General features: G+C 39.4%; 1 protein-coding gene across 7 annotated transcripts in view; it reads right to left on the bottom strand.

The window, feature by feature from the left end:
- Positions 1 to 20,519, bottom strand: part of VEPH1 (ventricular zone expressed PH domain containing 1) — a 313,627-nt gene that overhangs the window by 98,238 nt on the left and 194,870 nt on the right. For 6 of the 7 annotated variants that reach the window (XM_065943247.1, XM_065943248.1, XM_065943243.1 and 3 more), the window contains exon 11: positions 19,187 to 19,321. The exons of the other annotated variant lie outside the window; for it this stretch is intronic. In XM_065943247.1, the coding sequence (XP_065799319.1) occupies positions 19,187 to 19,321 (135 nt within the window). The remainder of the gene's footprint in view (positions 1 to 19,186; positions 19,322 to 20,519) is intronic. 7 annotated transcript variants of the gene reach the window in all.

Here is a 20,519-nt window from a genome sequence, read left to right as displayed (position 1 = left end):
GCCCTGTATGCTATTTTGTTGGGGCATGAGGTCCTTCTAATGTCTTGATTTTCCTCCTTCAAGGACGTCCTTGGTGGTCCAGTGGCTAAGACTGTGTTCCAATGCAAGGGACCTGAGTTCGATCCCTGGTCAGGAAACTAGATTCTGCATGCCGCAGCTAAGACCCAGTGCAATCAAACAAACAAATACATTTAAAAAAAATTTCCTCCTTTATCCCTGATTCTCTCTCATTCTCAGACTGCTACTGCTTCCTCCCCTTTATATAAGTTCTCACTCTTGGGAGTTTGATATATGTCTTTGAATAGATACGAATTCCTGAAAAATAGGTAGCACTGTTTAAGGTATTTGTAGTTTTCACCAACACGTTATACTGTAGACTACATTCTGTTTTTCACTTACTTCACTCAGGGTCTCTACATGGTTTGTATGTGTATTTAGTTTTTTGCCTCTACTGCTGCAATGTGATTTCCTGGTACATCTTCACCATCTGCCACATTTTATCTCACCATTCTCCTGCGAATGGCCGTCAAGGGTGCCTCTACCTCTGCACCTAGACAGACCATGCAGCAATGCATATTCTCATCATACCTGTCTCCTTGTGGACATGAGCAAGCATTTTTATGAGATAATTGTTTAGGAGCGAAATTGCTGCATTACAGGGCATTTGTAAGAATATAGAGAAAATGTTTTTATGGTTCTGCACAGTTTGGGCTTTCTGAGAAAATTTTTAATGAAACTTAGGACCTGGGCTCAAAGGACAAGCTTCAGAAGTTAACTCATAACTAATCAGAAAGTGAAAGACTATCCAGAGAAACTTATCTTCCCAGATGTATGTGTGTGTTCACATTTCAAGGTGGGCATAAGACCCAGGATTTGGAGACATTCCTGGTTTATCAAGCTGGAGACACAAGTCTCACTCTCCACTGGAACGATTTATCTGCATCCCAAAAGGTAAGAGTAAAAACCCAGAATCCTTTCCAAGGAGAAAAGATTTTTCTCCCTTTCTTTCAGAAGAGTGGAGGTGCTGTTCATCTCCTATACAAATATCCAGATTCATATTTTCAGGGTTTCTTACCTATAATACCCTGGTGGCTCAGACAGTAAAGAATCTGCCTGCAATTCAGGAGGCCTGGGTTTGATCCCTGGTTTGGGAAGATCTCCTGGAGAAGGAAATGGCAACCAACTACAGTATTCTTGCCTGGAGAATCCCATGGACAGAGGAGCCTGGTGAGCTACAGTCCATGGAGTCGCAAAGAGTTGAACATGATTTAGCGACTAACATTTTCCTTGCCTTTTACCTATAATACAGATGCTGCTATGTGTAGGATGAATTTTGGTTTTCATCATTTTTTGCATGAGGGTAAAAAACTGAGGCAAAGGAGAACCCATGAGGTTATTTGCTAAAAATAATAATCTCTGCTCCAGAAACCTTGTTTTCAAGAGACATTAAAAAGTTAATGTTGCACATATCTTTAATTTCACTAGGTTCTGATAAACTGCTTTTCAGGTTGGCTGTCCAATTTACATTCCCACCAGCACAGTATGAAGAATTCCTTTTCCACATCACAATGGAAGGTCTTTCTACACTCTGAAGTTTTTCAAGGAATTACCATCCAGCAACCCTTTCTCATGCGTGAAATAGGCCATGCTCGCGGTGACCACAGTCATCGTGGTTTGATTGCAAAAGGGGCTGGCAACAGTCTCCAGTCACTTCTTAAACCACTGCTTCTTAGACCATAGGGAAAATCAACCGCACTTCTGCAGAAAACACTGTGTTTTTCTCTATCTTTACATGCCGCTATCATCAGAGGCATTCCGGTTTCCGGAGATCAGGTCACTCTTTCTAGGCACAATTATTGTAATATGCTAAATGCATATCAGAGGATGAGATGGTTGGATGGCATCACCGACTCAGTGGACATGAGTCTGACCAAACTCTGGGAGATGGTGAAGGACAGGGAAGCCTGGTGTGCTGCAGTCCATGGGGTCACAAAGAGTCGGACATAGCTTAGCAACTGAACAACAACAATGCATATCGACATATGACCAGGGTCTGGTTTTACTTTAAGAATGATCATTTTGTTGACATGTTTACTACTTGGGGGCTTCCCTTGTGTCTCAGCTGGTAAAGAATCCTCCTGCAATGCAGGAGACCTGGGTTCAATCCCTGGGTTGGGAAGATCCCCTGGAGAAGGGACAGGCTACCCACCCCAGTATTCTGCCCTAGAGAATTCCATGGACAGTCAATGGGGTCGCAAAGAGTTGGACATGACTGAGTGGCTTTCACTTTACTACTTGGAACAGTGATGAAGGAGATAAAACTGAGTCTATCATGGGCTTAACGAAGAAGGTACTGCTTCCCATGATATGGGAACTTCAGATGTCTCCATTTGTCTTTCAACAGATACAGCACAGTGCTAAGCATTGGTATAAAGTAGTAGAGATCAAGGCAGCCATGGTAAGTTGACCTACCCAGTTGAATTATCCCTCAGTAGAGAAAGGGATAAAGCAAACTCTGGCCTTTTTACACAATGAAAAATTCCACATATATTAAAAGGAATGAGCTAGATCTACATGCATGAACAGATATATTTTCAAGACATAAATAACATATTGCAAAAGATAAATGCATATGGTAAAATTTAAAAACAATGTGCTTAGTCATGTCCAACTCTTTGCAACTCTACGGACTGTAGCCTGCCAGGGTCCTCTGTCCGTGGGATTCTTCAGGCAAGAATATTGGAGTGGGTTGCCATTCCCTTATCTAGAGGATCTTCCTAACCCATGGATTGAACCCTGGTCTCTTACACTGCAGGTGTATTCTTTACTGTCTGAGGCACCATGGAAATAACACACACCAACCTCAGGAGAGTATTTGCAGTATTTCCTTTTCATAAAGGGAAATATTTGAAGTAAATATGGAAAGAAATGTAAACATCTCTTCTATCTTGTGGTAGGAATGGATATTATCTTTCTGTGCTTCCCTGAATGTCAGTTATTTCATAACTTGATAAAAAATAAAAGTGAGGCAGAGAATACCGTTAAGTGAATCAAAGAGAGTGGCAGGGATTAGGATCTGCGAGGAAGAAAGGTTCTGCATGTGTGGGGGAGATTCCTTGATACCCCTCAAATCCCTCATAGAGGGATCTCATCATCTAGCTTGTGTGAGGCTGGCCTTGGTGGTGAAGGTTGTTAAAGGACCATTGATTTCTCCTGATTTTTTGCATCCATTCTTGTTGGGGGGCTGCTCATGAAAGCTTCTTTTAATCTAGCTCTTCAAACTCAGAGACAAAGACATGAACTGCAAAGTGCTTGAAACAGATTCTACTCTTTTGTTTTAGAAAACAAACCAAATCTAAATCACTGGATGGATTAAATGACAGAAGTGAAACTTAGAAATAAGGTCTTTTCTGCACAGTGGGATGGTATAAAGAAGGCAGGTTTCGGAGCCAGAAGATCTGAGTTTGAGCCCTACTACTGTCACTCACTGGCAATTCTTGGGAAATATCTTAATTTCTAGGCTTTTTCAATGTAATTCTCAGCCTGTACAAGGACTGTAATCCTTAAGCTGCTTCCTTCAGAGAGCACAAATCAATTCAGGGTAATTCTGCTGCTTTGTAAACCATTGAGAAATAATACAAAGTAGTGATAATGATGATGATATGAACAAAGTAAGATAAGCTCCTTTTTATGCATATAAAACAGTGTTTTTTGCCTCTTAGCTAGATAAATATATGTAAATCTTTTTGAAATGAATGGCTTTTTAAAGAAACATTGATGTTAGGTGCCTGAAAAACATATTTCATTTTCTAAAAGCAAGTAACATATTTATCTGTCTGTTTTTGTTAGCTTGTTGTCAAACCTAAGAGTATAGAGTGTAATGAGATGCAAACATAAAAAGATGCAATGCAATGTGACCATCTGAAAGGGGAGGCAGGTAATGACATGTGCGTGCCTGATGGGGCCATAATGAGATGTACAAATAGAAATGCACATAGAAATGTGCCTGGGCAGTGGTGTAATGAGATGCATAAATGATTGGGTGTAAAGATAAAGGCATTTGGGGGGATGTAATGTGATTTATAAATGGAAGCATTAAATGGGGGAGGGTAGAAAGGGTAGGTTGTGATAAGCAGCAGAGAGAAAGAATGCAGTGCCATGCATGAATGGAGGAACTAATAGTATGTGCATGATGAGGGTGTAATGAGATAAAAATGAAATGGCATAATGAGGTTCACAGATGGAGGGATGTAATGAGCTGTGCAGAAAGGAGGTAATAATGACAAACATAAAAGGAGGGATTTAATACTATGAATAAAGAAACGGGTGTAAGAAGATGTGAGGACTGAAAGGAGGAACAGAAAAAAAAGAGGACCTGGGTGAAGAAATGCAAAATAACAAGGTGGCAAATGGAGCACTCTAATGAGATGCTGAGATTAAAGGGTGCAGTGAGGTGTGCCCATTTAGGGAGTGATTAGACACACACATAGGTTTATAATGAGGTATCCGAGCCCTGCTCAGACATAGACTGTGGCACTCAGTCTTTATGAAAGGGGTGAAAGTGGAACAAATGTAGAGCAGAGCCATAAATACATCTAAATTCTTACAAATCCAAAAAGAGAAAACTAAACAGGTGATTTCACCACAGTCTGGAAGTTTATGAAGTCATGGTTTTATAGGTGCTGTTTATGGAGCACTAACTCTGTGCCGTTGCTCTGCTGGGTGCTCAACTAACTAAATGCATCATCTCACTTTCCCTTCCTAGCAATCCTATCAGGTGAGTGAGTTTTAGGCAGGTTAACCAATTTGCACAGATTCCCAGAGCATGTTGGTGGTAGAGATGTGATTCAAGCCAAGTCAACTGAATTCCAGTTGCCTTTGCCTCTTTTCTGGTGTTGTTGTAAGAGTAGAGGGTGGGGCGTCCTGCCTCAGAATCTCCTGGGCATGTGTCTAAAATGCAGAGTCCCAGGCCCAGCCAGCAAGCACCCCTTGCAAGACCCGTGGGGGCCCCAGGAACCTGCAAGCTCCCGAGCTCCCCTGGGAAGTCTGATGCACTGAGGTCTCAGAATTAGCGAAACCAGCCTTGGAATCAGGGTGTTCTAGTGGTTCCCGTTAGCTCCGGGGAAAAACCATGAAGAAAGGGGCTCGTGTGAAGTGTGAGCAGTTGGGTTGGCTACAGGGGGGCTGTACAAGGATTTACCAGATCCTGGAATGAAGCATCAAATGACACTCTGAACTGTATTTAGCAGAGGACTTAAAAAAAGTCTCCTTCCCCTCAGACTGGTATCCATTAAGAACACAAAATTATATTGAAAATAACACAAAAATGCAAAGATGTACTGAAAGTAATTAGATGCTAGGAAATATTTGTTTACTGAAATTATAAATATGAAGATTACTCCAGTCTGTGATCTCTAAGCAGAAGAGAGTAATGTGTTAGACCCAAAAGTTTGCCAATCTACATGCAACTTTGCTTAAAAAACAAAAAAAGAAAGACAATAGAGCCACTGATTCTTCTTTCTTGGTATGTCTAGTGTTAAGATATCTAAATTGCTATGATTTTTTTACATTAAAAAATCCCAGAATTTAATCTAGAAATGAGTCTCAAACTTGGATGACAACTCACATTTTAGTGACACAGCCACAGCTCTAAACATTTTTAGAAGTATGTTTTGGAACCACTTTTAGAGTGTATTCATGAACCGCACAAGAAAAAGCTTCATTACTTTAGTAATTTCCCAAATTTTAACTTGGAAACTATTATTCAGCTTGAGTAGTCTCCTTTTTAAATTGGTTAAAAACTCAACATTCGAAAACCGAAGATCACGGCATCTGGTCCCATCACTTCATGGCAAATAGATGGGGGAAAGAGTGGAAAAAGTGGCAGATTTTATTTTCTTGGGTTCCAAGATTACTGCAGATGGTGACTGCAGCCATGAAATTAAAAGACACTTGCTCCTTGGAAGAAAAGCTTTGACAAAGCTAGATAGCATATTATAAAGCAGAGGCATCACTTTGCTGACAAAGGTTCGTATAATAAAAGCCATGGTTTTTCTAGTAGTCATGTACGGATGTGAAAACTAGACCATAACGAAGGGTGGTCCAACTTGCATCTCCTGCGACTCCTGCGTTGTAGGCAGATTCTTTACCACTGGGCCACTGGAGAAGCCCAAATCTATGGATGTGAGAGCTGGACCATAAAAAAGGCTGAGTGGCAAAGAATTTACGCTTTCCAACTGTGGTGCTACAGAAGACTCTTGAAAGTCCCTCAAACTCCAAGGAGATGAAACCAGTCAATCTTAAAGGAAATCAACCCTGAATATTCATTCGAAGGACTGATGCTGAAGCTGAAGCTCCAATACTTTGGCCACCTGATGCAAAGAGCTGATTCGTTGGAGAAGACCCTGATGCTGGGAAAGATTGAGGGCAGGAGGAGAGGGCGATAGAGGAGGAGATGGTTGGATGGCTTCACCAGCTCAATGGACATAAGTTTGACTCCAGGAGATAGTGAAAGACTGAGAAGTGAAGCGTGCTGCAGTCCACGGTGTCATCAGACACGACTTGGTGACTGAACAAAAACAAGTCTCCTTTTATAACAGACCGAGTCCTGGATACAGTTTTGACTTTTGTGAAAATAAAGCTCATTTTCAAAAGATGAAAGCTTTGTTATTCATTTTGCTGAGAGGGGTCTTGCAGAGGAGGTACAGTAAGATAATACTAGTTTCCGTTTATTGACCTCTCACTATGTCTCAACCACTGTTCGAGGATTTTACCTGTATTACGTCTCCCAAAACTTACAAAACCCCAGTGAAGTGAGTACTAGTGCTTCCTGCACTTGGCAGGTAAATAAGATAAGGCAGAGAGGACTTAGATAAAATAACTGGCAAGTTCTGGAACCAGGATTCAAACCCAGATCCTGAGCTTCAAATGACCACGCTTCCACGCTCTTGGTGCTGTTTTTCCTGCTAGCCCAGCGCCCAGTGTCTGTAGGCACAATATCCATGACAGCATCAAGCAGAAAAGAAAAGACTACTCGTGCACTGATTATTTACGAAAAGAACCTAAACTGATATTGGATTAGAACAGACATTTCGGAGGGACTGCATACCTCTGTTCCCCTAGGAGTAGAGTTATTTCGTTAACTATTTTCTGAAGGTTTCTTTTATTTTTTTAATTTCCTTGACTGATGCAGAACATCTGGCTGACTGTGAAGGAATGTTCACTACGGTAGTAAAGTTGACATGCTTCATTATAGGATAGTCCGGCTTGTGAAACACGAAGGAAACACAATACATGTGATCAGCCAGGATTCAAACTAAACCCAGGAAATATTTATGCTGATTTTAATTTCTTTAAAAAAAAGCTTATGTACGACATAAGCACAGTATATGTGGATGGTGGTTAGGGAGATATTGACAGTATGTATTAATTAGCCAAGTGTAAGGGTAATGATTTTCCAGTTTTTAAATAGTGAATGGAACTGTCACTTAGGTTTCATGTGTTTACAAAATGGTACAATTGCTTAATATAATGAGTTGGTATGTATGGAATTGTTTATATAAGGAGCACAACTGGATTGTTATAACGTATAGCTGTTAAGGGGAAAAAATGAATCCAAATGAAGGTAGAGACACTATTTAAGGAGGCAAAGTTTAGAATTTGGCTGGATTTCCAAACTCAGTGGTCCTTAGGCATCAATAAATGTCCTGCTTGTAAAAGTTCCAGAGGACGTGTCAGTGCTCAAGGAGTCTGTTTGCCTTCAAGCCTCTCCTCTTAGAATTCATCGCGTTAATCCCAGATGAACTATTACATGGCTATAGTGGAAGAATGTGAGTCCACTGATACTAGATATATAGTGATAAAAATTCATCTGAAGCTTAAGCTAACACTCTCCCAATGCTTCCTAGTGTCACAAGCCTTATGCACAGAGCATGGTGTAAACAAGGCCATGGTCACTAGCAGCCTCATCTGGCCTCTCAGCCACTGTTGGCCTGCCTTCACCCTGGCAAGGACCTCAAGGATGAACTTATGCCCTTGTTTCCAAGGGGAAGAACAGAACATTGGGCTTCTGAGATGGTGCCAGCCGTAAAGAACCCACCTGACCAGGCAGAAAACATAAGAGATATGTGTTTGATCCCTGGGTCAGGAAGATCCCCTGGAGGAGGGTACGGCAACCCACTCCAGCATTCTTGCATGGAAAATCCCATGGACAGAAGAGCCTGGCGGGCTGCAGTCCGAGAGTCAAAAAGAGACACAACTCAAGTGACTTAGCAAGCATGCATGCATGAAGAAAATATCTACTTTTTTCTGGGCTCTAAAGACAATCTTTCTATCTCTCAAATGGAGTCTCCTAGGTGTAGACTCTTCCTCTTAGCATTTTAAATCTTTTCTTTGGGTCTGCATGTTTATACTTTCTATCTTTTCAAACACAGATCCACCCTACCTTGAAACTTTTCACCATCTCATTAACATTCAACCAAAAGACAAATGTCTAAGGGTGGGTGAATTTAGCCCCTGAAAAGCTGATCACTGCTGGGGAAATCATCTGTCTGTTTTTACTTAAATCTATCATCTCTGAAGCCAAATGGATTTTCTTTGTTGCCAGACAGGCCTGCCATTTTTCTCTAGTTAAGATCATGGCTCCTTTCTGTGAGAATTTCATTTTAGATTTTTCTCTTTCCTCATATCTCCTACATTCCATTCCTTCTTCCCCAACTCCACTTTCAGCTGATGGCCTCAGCTCTTATTTCATTGAAAAAGATGAAAGGCCATAAGAAAGAACTCACTCATCTTCCTGGCACCAGATCCACCTCTAAGTTCTGTTTCTTTGGTTTCTTGGCTGTTCTCTGGACTTCGTCCTGAACAGGATCCTTTTCCTCTCTGTGTTCTCATCCCAGATGGTTTTACTCTTCCCATGGCTTTCCTCATCTCCGTGCAAACGATGCCTTCATTTATATTTCTGGCCTAAACCACTTCCCCATTTGCCCACTAAACAATTCCACTGGAACATCTCACAGGCATTTTAAAAGTAAGGTGTTCAAAGGTCTCCCCAACTTTTACACCTGACTCATTTATCTTCAAAATTTATATTAAATGTGTCATTTATTTCTATCCCTCCCAGGATCATCTCAGTTTTAACTACTCTTTTTCTCTCATATGGCTTAGTAATAGTTTCCCTCGTGATCGCCATGATTTTACTTTTGCTCCTTTTTGATCTGATCTGATCAAGCACACTGAGTGATCTTTAGAAGAAAAGCTGGGTAATGTCTGCTGCTCAGAGTTCTTGGGTGACTTCCCACAGACTGCAATAAAATCTAAACTCCTTGCCATAGCTTTGAAGGCCAGTGGTAAAGCCCCCCAGACCAACTCTCAACTCCTTAGTCCTCACTCTCTTTTGGTTTACTGGGCTCCCCCCGACCCTTACACTTCTTCCAATGCTGTGGAATGGGAGAGAATTGACTCCTACATGTGCACAACCTTTCACTGTTTTGTGGGAAGGAGAAAACAGAACTTCCACTTATTTTTCATTTCTTCCCTTATAATTTCTATTTTTGAGTATACTTTCTAATGGAAATAATGAGTGTCATTTGTTGTTGTTGTCTAGTTGCTAAGTCGTGCCTGACTCTTTTGTGACCCCACGAGCTGTAGCCCACCAGGCTGCTCTGTCCATGGGATTTCCCAGGCAAGAATACAGGAGTGGGTTGCCATTTCCTTCTCCAGGGGATCTTCCCGACCCAGGGGTGAAACCCGTCTCCCCTTGGCAGGCCAATTTTTTACCACTGAGTCACCTGGGAAGCCCAATGAATACATGAATATAATTTATAAGTAAATAAAAATAAGCATGGAAGGTGGTTGCTCAAAAATTTTTTCTTTCTTTCTTTAGCTGTGTTGGGTCTCAGTTGTGGCATATGGGATCTTCATTATGTTATGTGGGATCTTTCGCTGTGGTTGCACAGACTCTCTTGTTCGCAGTGAGTGGGCTTAGTCGCTCTGAGGCATGTGGGATCTTAGTTCCCTGACCAGGCAAGGATTGAACCTGCATCCGCTTCATTGCAAGGTGGATTCTTAACCACTGGACCACAAGGGAAGTCTCTCAAATATATTTTTCTGATGGAATGTGATTTAAACTTGGAGGAGAATGCTCTAATACACCAAGGTTTTGGCTTTCTTTTGTAATTCTTCCTCTTTTTTGTGTGTGTTGGTTTGTGATATATTTTTTTTAATCTTAAAATCTTTGTGCAAATAGGCTCTCTTTACCAGGACATCTCTGTCACCAGCTCAGAGAAGACTTCCCTGATCATCCATCCAATGCCCTTGTCCTTCATGCCTTCCTTCAATCATTTATGTTTGTGTAGTGCCTACCCGTGTGGAAATTGTGTGTTTGTTTACTTGTACTTTGCCTGTCTCCATGTGGCAGTGCGTGGTTGTTTAGGTTCGATCTTTGTACAGTGCTTGGTATAGAACAGGCATTTGCAAAAACATATTTTTAACTGAATGAATGAACCTAAGTCATATTTACCATGATATAACTGTGATCTTTTGTCTCTTCCATGTTGCTGCTCATGTCATTTCCTACATGGAACCACTTTCCCCTTTCTTTTAAAAGCCCTGACCTTGTGTTTTAAAGCCCACCAACTCCCCAACTTTGCATCTGTATCCACATTTCACCCTCAGTCTGCCTTCCTGATCCCCTGGCCTGCGGTTTCCCATCAGGACTTGCATTCTCATGGAGTTTACTCGATAATCACTGGATTTACCACTTGCTCTGGCTTCCCAGGGGGCGCAGTGATAAAGAACCCAGCTGCCAAGGCAGGAGACACTGGTTCAATACGTGGGCCAGGAAGTTCCCCTGGAGGAGGGCATGGCAAGTCACTCCAGTGTTCCTGCCTGAAGAATCCCATGAACAGGGGCCCTGGGAGGCTACAGCCCACGGGGTCGCAAAGAGTCGGACCTGACTCAGTGACTGAGCTTGCACTGGCTTCTTTGTATAGCTGCCTATTCATACCTTCTTTTTATCTCTACCTCCCCTTTGCTTCTTAGATACTGCTTAAGTTTTTCTGGTTCTGAACTCATAGCCTAAAAGCCTCAGCGGCCCCAACCCCATCTGGACTTCTGAAATCTCAAACCTAACTCCCATCTACCCTATTATTATCTAACTTGCTCCCAAAAGGAGGTTCAACACCGCTAACGTCTTTCAGACCTCTGGGTTCACACTGTTCTCCTTTGAGAACATGTCACTTATATCCCCCATGTAGATTTGAGTTTCTGGTAAGATTCTGAAGTTACAATCTATATATAAATAAGTCCATTCCTTATTTATTTACTTACTTAGGTATTTATTTATTCAAGCACTATGTTAACACAGTTACTCAAAACACTAAATCTAAGCCTTTGGGAGCTTCAAAAGGTCTCTTTTTGTGCCATTCAGAATTGAAGCTTTAGTTTTATTTATACTTTGACACCCTGGGACCTGTCAAGTGTGCTTGTGGCAATGTGGACTGAAAACAAATCTCCAAATGTTAGCCACATGGGGCACATTTTATTTCAGCAGTAAATTTAAAATTTTTTTTTTTTTTTGGTTTTGTTTCCATAATGGGCATAGCTTTGAGTCCTCATTGTTATGGCATATGGAATTTCTCCATACTTTGGGAACTCAAACATGTGTGTCAATAAAAGTGGCCCCTCTCTCACATTCCAGCCCTTCAACAATCCCCACATCAGCTTTGCCAACTGTCTGGTCCTCTGATAATTAGAGCAATGCTCCCTCTGAAGAGACAGGCAAATGTGCCCTGGAGTGGAATTATTAATAAAATCTCTAGTTCCTCCGCAGAGGCCATTCTCTTCATTTCTTAAATAAATCCATGGATTTTCTGCCCTTTCCCTAAAATGTTTATTTTACAATGAGGGTTGGTTATCTTAAAATAGAATTTTCCTATTTTTGATTATGTATTTTTAAATTCATTGCTCTTTCCTCAGCACCTAGAAGACTATGTGGCAATTGTAAGCACTCTAATTACTTACTGAAAACATAAATGAACATTTCCTCTTTTCTTATAATGTTAAGGACCAATACCTTTGAGACAGCCTATACAGTGATGCTGCATCGCTGGTTCCTGCCTAGTAAAATAGAATTTTCTTTATTTAAGAAAACTTCTCATTTACATTGCCTTACATAAAGCAATATAAGTAAAAGGGGGTGCTTCTGTAATAATATTTTTTCCTTGCTGGTAAAAGAAATAGAGAAAATACAGAAGATAGCTAATCCTACTGACCAGAGATAACCACTGCTAATACATCTTGGTATGTTTTCTTTTGGCTGTCTTAATGGGCAAATCTCCAAATAATCTTCATATAAACACTCCTATACCCTGCAATGTGGTATCCGACATAAGTATTGTTTCATGTCATTAAGTGTTTCTTGTAAGCATGATTTTTCATGGTCTTTTAATATTCTTCCATAGAGATGGATGTCAATGTTACTTTGTCCCATCTTTAGACATACATATTATTATATCACACGCTGTAAATTATATGTTAATCATATAAGTTATACATTAGAAAATAAACTATATTGTGCTATTATACATATGAATAGCATACATATATGACATTTTCATTTGCACACTTGTAGACATTTAGGTTATTACAGATTACTCTCCAGTACTTTTTTGATGTCTGTATCTTAAGTTCTGTACACATTTCAGATTATTTCTTTAGAACAGATTCCTAGAAGTAGAATCACTGTGTTAAACGATATGAATATTTTCAAGACTCTTGACCTGCATTGCTAAATTGCCTTTTTAGAAATGTTGAAATAATTTATACACTGACTAGAAATGTGTGAAAGTGTCTAAACTCCCTTAACTCTAGCCAGCACTGATTACTGTCTTTTAAAAAATGGATTAAAAAGAGTACTGTTATCTTAACTTCAATTTTAAAATCCTGACGACTAATGAGGCTGAATATTTTTTCTGCACTCAAAGTCTCGTTTGAGTTATTTGCTTATGCTTTAGGTTCAGTGATTATTGATTTGCACGAATTCATAGCATCTTAAGGATATTAAACTTGTCTTTCATACTTATTACACATATTTTCAAGTTACTATATACACAGATTTTTAAATAAACTTCATATTTTTACAGTCAAATCTGTTAATCCTCTACTGTTAGACATTATTTACAGGTTTAATCCAAAGGGAGAGAGAAAGAAAGAAAGAAAGAAAGGCATGTACAAAGAATAATGTAACAAATACCCATGACCTTGTGGGGCAAATTTAACAAATGCTAATATTTTGCTTTTGATTTTTTAAAAACAAAATTGCATGAGATCTTAATTTCTTTCCCAGTAACAGTTCCCTCCTTCCTATCCCTTCCTCATTATCCAGAGGCAACACCATCACAAATTTGGTGAGATTATAAATATGCTGTTATAGTTTTATCACAAGTATATGCACCCCTAAATAATGCCTAATATTGCTTAGTGTGTTTTAAAAATTTACAGAAGCCATCATACTATTCCTATCATACTTTTGCAACTTGCTTATTAAAAATCAATGTTATATTTTTAATATTTATTCCATTTTACTGCTCATAGGTCTATCGAATTCACTTTCACTGCCTGTATAGCATGACTATACCATGACATTTTTCTCCATCTTTCTGATGATAACATTTGCATTGTTCCTGATTTTTTGATGCAATGTTCAGTTTACTTCTGTTAATTGACATGTTATCTTGGTGCTAGTATGTGACAGTGGCACCTAGAAATGGAATTTCAAGATAATAGGGTACATGAATTTAAAATATAACCAGCTACTGCCAGATTGCCCTTTAAAAAAACACTGTAAAGGTAAATTTGTCTTAAACCCTCTTTAGGACATAACATTTTTACATGCTATAATATAAAACTTTCTGGTTGAGAGATATGAGCATTTCTTACTTAAATGCTCTCATTGAAAGAAAGAAAGAGAGAGAGGAAGGAAGGAGAGGGAGAAAGAGAGAAGGAGGGAGGGAGGGCAGGTGGGAGGGGAGGAAGAAGGAAGAAGAAAAGAAAGAAGAAATAAAAATATGTGAGGCGGTGGATTTGTTAATTAACTAGATGGGGGAATTCTTTGTGGGGGGAAATGCCTATGGTGTTTTTCTGATAAGTTATAAATGCAATGAACACTTCTGGAAAGTACACCGCCCCTTGCTACTCACCCTCCCTTGTTAGCTAGCTGTCATTTATGAATCTAATTATTGCTATGTGTTTTTAATTACTTTTTTCTTTTTTAAGTAGATATACCTGATATTTACTTCAGTAGGTAGTCTCATATGTCATGTATGAATATTCTTATCTTTTTACATCTTTGCCAAAACCTTATTGCCACAATTTTTTATTCTTGATAGTCTGATCATTGTAAAATGGTACTTCATTTTTAACATTTTATATCAATTATTTTGATGACTTTTAGTGAGTCTAAACATCTTTTCTTAGGTGTTTTGGCCGCTTGAGTTTTTGTTCAGTGAATTTTCTGTTCATGTATCTTGCCCAGTTTTCTCTCGGGTTGGTTGTCTCTTCCTTGTTGATGGGTAGGAGAGCTTGTGTCAGTTAAACATATTTTAAATAACTCCTCCCAGGATATGCTGTTATGCTTGCCTTTTAACTTTGTAATGGTGTAATTTGTCATACAGAAATTCAAACTTTTTATGTAGTCCAATATATTCATATTTCCTTTATGATTTCTGTTTCAGTTCTGTTCAATTCAGTTACTCAGTCATGTCCTACTCTTTGTGATCCTGTGAACCACAGCACACCAGGCCTCCCTGTCCATCACCAACTCCCAGAGTCCACCCAAACCCATGTCTATCCAGTCAGTGATGCCATCCAACCATCTCATCTTCTATCGTCCCCTTCTCCTTCTGCCTTCAATCTTTCCCAGCATCAGGGTCTTTTCCAATGAGTCAGCTCTCCATATCAGGTGGCCAAAATATTGGAGTTTCAGCTGCAGCATCAGTCCTTCCAATGAACACCCAGGACTGATCTCCTTCAGGATGGACTGGTTGAATCTCCTTGCAGTCAAGGGACTCTCAAGAGTCTTCTCCAACACCACAGTTCAAAAGCATCAATTCTTCGGTGCTCAGCTTTCTTTATAGTCCAACTCTCACATCCATACACGACCACTGGAAAAACCATAGCCTTGACTAGATGGACCTTTGTTGGCAAAGTAATGTCTCTGCTTCGTAATATACTGTCTAGGTTGGTCATAACTTTCCTTCCAAGGAGTAAGCGTCTTTTAATTTCATGGCTGCAATCACCATCTGCAGTGATTTTGGAGCCCAGAAAAACAAAAGTCAGCCACTTTTTCCACTGTTTCCCCATCTATTTGCCATGAAATGATGGGACGGGATGCCATGATCTTAGTTTTCTGAATGTTGAGCTTCAAGCCAACTTTTTCACTCTCCTCTTTCACTTTCATCAAGAGGCTCTTTAGTTCCTCTTCACTTTCTGCCATGAGGGTGGTGTCATCTGCATATCTGAGGTTATTGATATTTCTCCTGGCAATCTTGATTCCAGCTTGTGGATAACCATTGTTATTTTAATCTAATTATTGTAAAGTTTCACTGTTTCCATTTAGACTTTTATCTGGAGTTAGTTTATTAATGATAGTGTCAAGGCTCCATTGAATTTTATCTTTTCAATCTGGAAAAATCACATGTCCCTCTACTGCTTTTTAAACACTTAATTTTCTCCTCACTGATTGGAAATCTCCCTTCTATCATCTATCAAGTGTGCATATATTCTTGGAACTAGCTCTGGACTCTACATCCCTTACTATTAATTTATCCCTGTAGCAATAATCATCCCCTCATCTTATGGTGATTTTACAATTAGTTTTCATTTCCTGGTAGAAAAAGTTTTCTACTCTTTGTTCTTTTTCAGAACTGTTTTTTTTCTCAAATTTAGGATCAGTTTGTTTAACTCCACGAAGAAATTCTGCCACTATTATGGTTGAAAATAAATTATATTTATAATCTGAGAGTAATTTCCATTTGCATAATCAGTGTTCCTAGCCAGGGAAAGAGCGTATCTTTCCATTAATCCAGGTTTTAAAAAAATGTTTTTATTATTATTTAAAATCAAGATAACTAGTCAAGATAGGTTGATTATACACCCATAACAAACACAAAAACTGTAGTTTTTAACAGAACAGAAGGTTGCTCCTTCCTCATGCAAAGTGTGTGTGTGTGTGCGTGTGGGGGGGTCTGGGTAACTCCCCAGAGAAGCAGTCTTCTGTGTGGGAGCTTAGAGCTGCAGGCTGTGGCCATCCTTCTGGACACTCAGTATCAACATTTGCTTCTGCAGTCTCCATGGTAGGGGAAGAGAGGCAAGATGAAGAAAGAAGCAGTTCTTCTTAAAAGCTCCCACCTGGAGTGATACATACCCCTTTTTATATATCATTTGCTGAAGCAAGTCACATGTCCACGGCTTACTTCAAGAGGCAGGGAATTGTAATCTCACAAGCACAGAGTAGAGAAAACTCAGATGTATTGGTGATGGCCCTCCTGTCACCATGGTGTACGCTCGTGCTCCTGCTCTGCCACTGACGAGGGATGTGATCTTTGACAAGTCCCTATGCTTCCAATTGCAACATCTGGAAAGCGATAGGATTTATTTCTTTATTCAGTTGGTGTGTGCGTGTGTACTAAGTCGCTTCAGTCATGTCCGACTCTTTGTGACCCTGTTGACTGTAGCCCGCCAGTCTCCTGCATCTCCTGCCTTGGCAGTGGATTCTTTACCACTAGGACCACCCGGGAAGCCCTATTCAATTGGTCCTTATTATTTATTGGGAGCCGACATGTGTTGGGCAAGGTGTGACTCTGGTAATATAACGGTAAACACAGTGCAACCCTTGCCTTCAAGCAGTTTGCAATTTAATAGATATCTTACTGCTGACTTTCAGTTCTTTAAATGAAATTCCAATATTTTATTTAAAAAATTCTCAATAAGAAACTCTCCAGAGAGTTATATTTCAGAGACTTAGGTGTCTTCTCAGAAGTTTCTTCCTTCTTTGCATACCTGAATTTAGTTGGCTGCAATGTAATTCTATCACAGCAACAGATACACACCTGCCCGTCATTTTCAAATCACTAGGATGAGTACAGACTGGCACAGGCGGTGACGAGAGAGCAGAGACTGGACCATTCTCATAGCTGCTTTGAATTTAATGAGAAGAATACTTCATAAAATAAAGATAGCTGAAAATCAATTTGATTGGGAAATACCTGGGCTGATAACCTTGCCACATAATGTACATTCCAGATATCAAAGCTTTTCCTAATACTTATGAGTAAATCAAATTATAAAACTTCTGAAATTTCTAAAACATTTTGTTCTACAATTAATTTTTCCCTAGAGGAATATTTATTGGTATGAAATAGAAGACATATGAATAAGCATACTTGTGAGCATGCACGAAACTGGTTTGCCAAGTTTTTTTCCCCCAGTCTCTTAGGACTTGATGCTGCCTGCCAAGTTTTAATTTACTAGTTCCCTCTACTTACAATACAGCTCACAGAGAAACATTTCTAAGAATTTGAGGCATTGTCTTTAAACATGATGCAACAGTTTAAAATTTGCATGAAATAAGGGAAGAATTCCATTCTACTTTGTATTGATGCAATTATGGCATTTCCTTTATTCTTAATACTACATACCTAGTTCTTAAACCAAAGTCAAAAATAGTGATGCAATAATAGAATTTAGTTTCAGTGTCTTACATACCATACTAATTTGATTAATTACAACCATTTCTCATCTTTTCACAACCCTTTAGCACTTAAGAGGTATTGAGTTTGTTTCACAATATAACAGTTTTTTTATTAATTTGCTAGTTGTTTATAGTTTGAATTTATTTAACAAGGACAAAGATCATGATCATACACTCCTAGAATCTCTGATTTCATCAGTAAGCATCCAATGCTTATTACTGGGCTTTCTTGAAAGCGAAATAAGGATAATTAGGTTCTCTGAATATGAGAAGGAAGATCAATAACCATTCTCTATTCTCATTAGCCATGTTCTCCCTGAGTGATCCAACCTACTGTCATGACATCAAGTGCTATCTTTGACACCCAAGTCCAATATCTCCAGTTCTGGCTTTCTTCCTAAGTTCCACACTGGTAATTCAAAGACCAGCACCACCTGGTTATCTACACAAACAACTCATACTCAAAATATGTAAACCAGTATGATTTATCTTCTTCCTCCATATCAGCTTCCTTTGTGGTCAACTTTTTCAAGATGGTGCCATTATCCACTGGCCGTAGATACACCTGGAGTCATTTTTGGTTCTTCCATCTTCCTTATCAGGGACCAAGTCCTGTTGATTCTGCTTTGTTACTGCCTCTTGAATCCATCCTCTTCCTATAACTTCCAACTTTGGTTCAGGCTTTCATTTCCTACCTGACTACAGTGATCACTTCCTTCATAGTCTTCCTGTCTCCAGTCAGGCTTCCTCCAATTATTCTCCATACCCAGGCCTGTGACCCTTTTCACTCTGATCACAGCAGTGGAAATCCACTTCCAGTTTCACTCTATTGACTGGGTGGGCATGGTTCCACATTCTGGTCCTTTTCCAGTTTGAGGGCCTGCTCAGGAGGTCCTGGTCAACTGTGTCCTGAGAGTGATGCCCCTATTTCCACACTCCTGAAATGCTCTAACTCACGTCATCCATGCCTGCCTCAGCAGAGCTCTTTCTCACCCTGACCACGCTCTCTTCCTTCCTGTTCATCTTGTCTTCCTTTTCTAACTTTGTGGTGACCGCAAAGGGTAAGGTGATGAGAAGAAGTGAAGAAATGAAAAGCCCCAAAGGGAAGAAATGAAAAGCCCCAAAGAACCTAGAGTCCAATTGCTGTTTCCTCTTCAGGCCTAGAGTTGTCTGTATGTCTGTAAAATGTTTCCATTTCTGTGTGGCTCTGAGTGGGCTGAATTATGTCAGTCTGGGAGCCTCAAAAGGCAGTGACTTTGTCTACTGATATCACTAGGTCCTGAATCCACTATAGCATGACATGTAAATCATTACTTAGCGTCTTCTGATGATAATAAAAGAAAGGAAAGGAAAGAGGAAAAATTGAACTATTAAGAAAAAGCAAACTCACCTTGAATCTTGGCTAAAAATAACATGTGCAAGGAAAGAAGCATTTACCTTCTGCTGTGGGAATGTGGACTCCATCATGGCCGTTTCAAAGCTGTGAGCACCCTCTGCCTGCGTCTTCTCCCACAGAGCGCTGAGGAATTGTACAGAACGGCTCTGAACGGACAGCGGCTCAGGAAACAGGCTCTGAAAGGGCATTCATGAGAGAAACATGACATGCCATCTCTCGTCCCAACAATATTGTTTGATTGGCTGCAAAGCACCATTAGTCTTGGTCTGAACTTAAAAATGGTTTAAATAAAGCTACAGAGAAATCTATGCTGAAGATCAAATGTACAGTACATTTCATGCTTTCTATATTTTTAACAGAAAATTTAACTTATTAAACAGCGCTTTAAAGACAGTTGATATTGATTTCTATAAATATGCCTAACTTTTGTAAGGTAGTGTTTATATTAATCACTTCTCAAGGATGTTACTTAATTGGAAAATGGCTAATATAAATATTTATATTTATTTTTCAAAGGTCTGAAAATTAAGGTATAAAATTTGAGTACAAATATCAAGTTTATTTAGGGCTTCCCAGGTGGTGCTAGTGGTAAATAACTCACTTGCCAATGCAGGAGATGTAAGAGACATGGGTTTGACCCCTGGGTCAGGAAGATCCCCTGGAGAAGGAAATGGCAACCCACTCCAGTATTCTTGCCTGGAGAATCCCATGGACAGAGGAGCCTGGGGCCTGCAGTCCACAGAGTCGTGGAGTTGGACACGACTGAAGTGACTTAGCATGCAGCATGCACACATCAAGTTTATTTATACAGAGTAAATCATGAATCATAGACATTAAGTAACCAACAGCCCATTATTATTCAGGTATGAACAGTGTAAGGGAGGATTGGGAAAATAAAAAACATTTTCAGTCCTAAAGTGTATAATGGCTGAATATTCTTAGAGCTTTAAGGTATTTTAAGTTTTGGACAGTAAGATTGTTAACATAAGAAAAAATTACATTTACATATATTTCATTCAATAATTTCATTCAAGTCAATGAAAATAAAAATTTCAAAGGAAAATTTAGATTGTATGTTTAATCAATTATGTGTTTAACAGTCATTTACATGTGATGTTATACCTAAGAATGTGAGAAGTGTCTCAATTCGAGGAAATAATTTTATAAAAACATACAGAACATAAAGGCACATGATTACACACATGCGCACACATGCACACACACACAAAATATAATATATATAATATATATTATCCTTTATGTGTGAAGTGTAATAAAGTAATGATATTGGCTTATCAAATCCCATTTTCAATGTCAGTGACTGTCCAAATATTGACTTACGAGACTTTCTAGATGGCTTCTGTGTATATAGTT

The sequence above is a fragment of the Muntiacus reevesi genome, chromosome 8 (assembly GCF_963930625.1).
Source record: "Muntiacus reevesi chromosome 8, mMunRee1.1, whole genome shotgun sequence".
NCBI classification, from domain to species: Eukaryota; Metazoa; Chordata; class Mammalia; order Artiodactyla; family Cervidae; genus Muntiacus; species Muntiacus reevesi.
The sequence above is the reverse complement of the archived record's forward strand: the minus strand, read 5'-3'. Positions and strand labels throughout refer to the sequence as shown.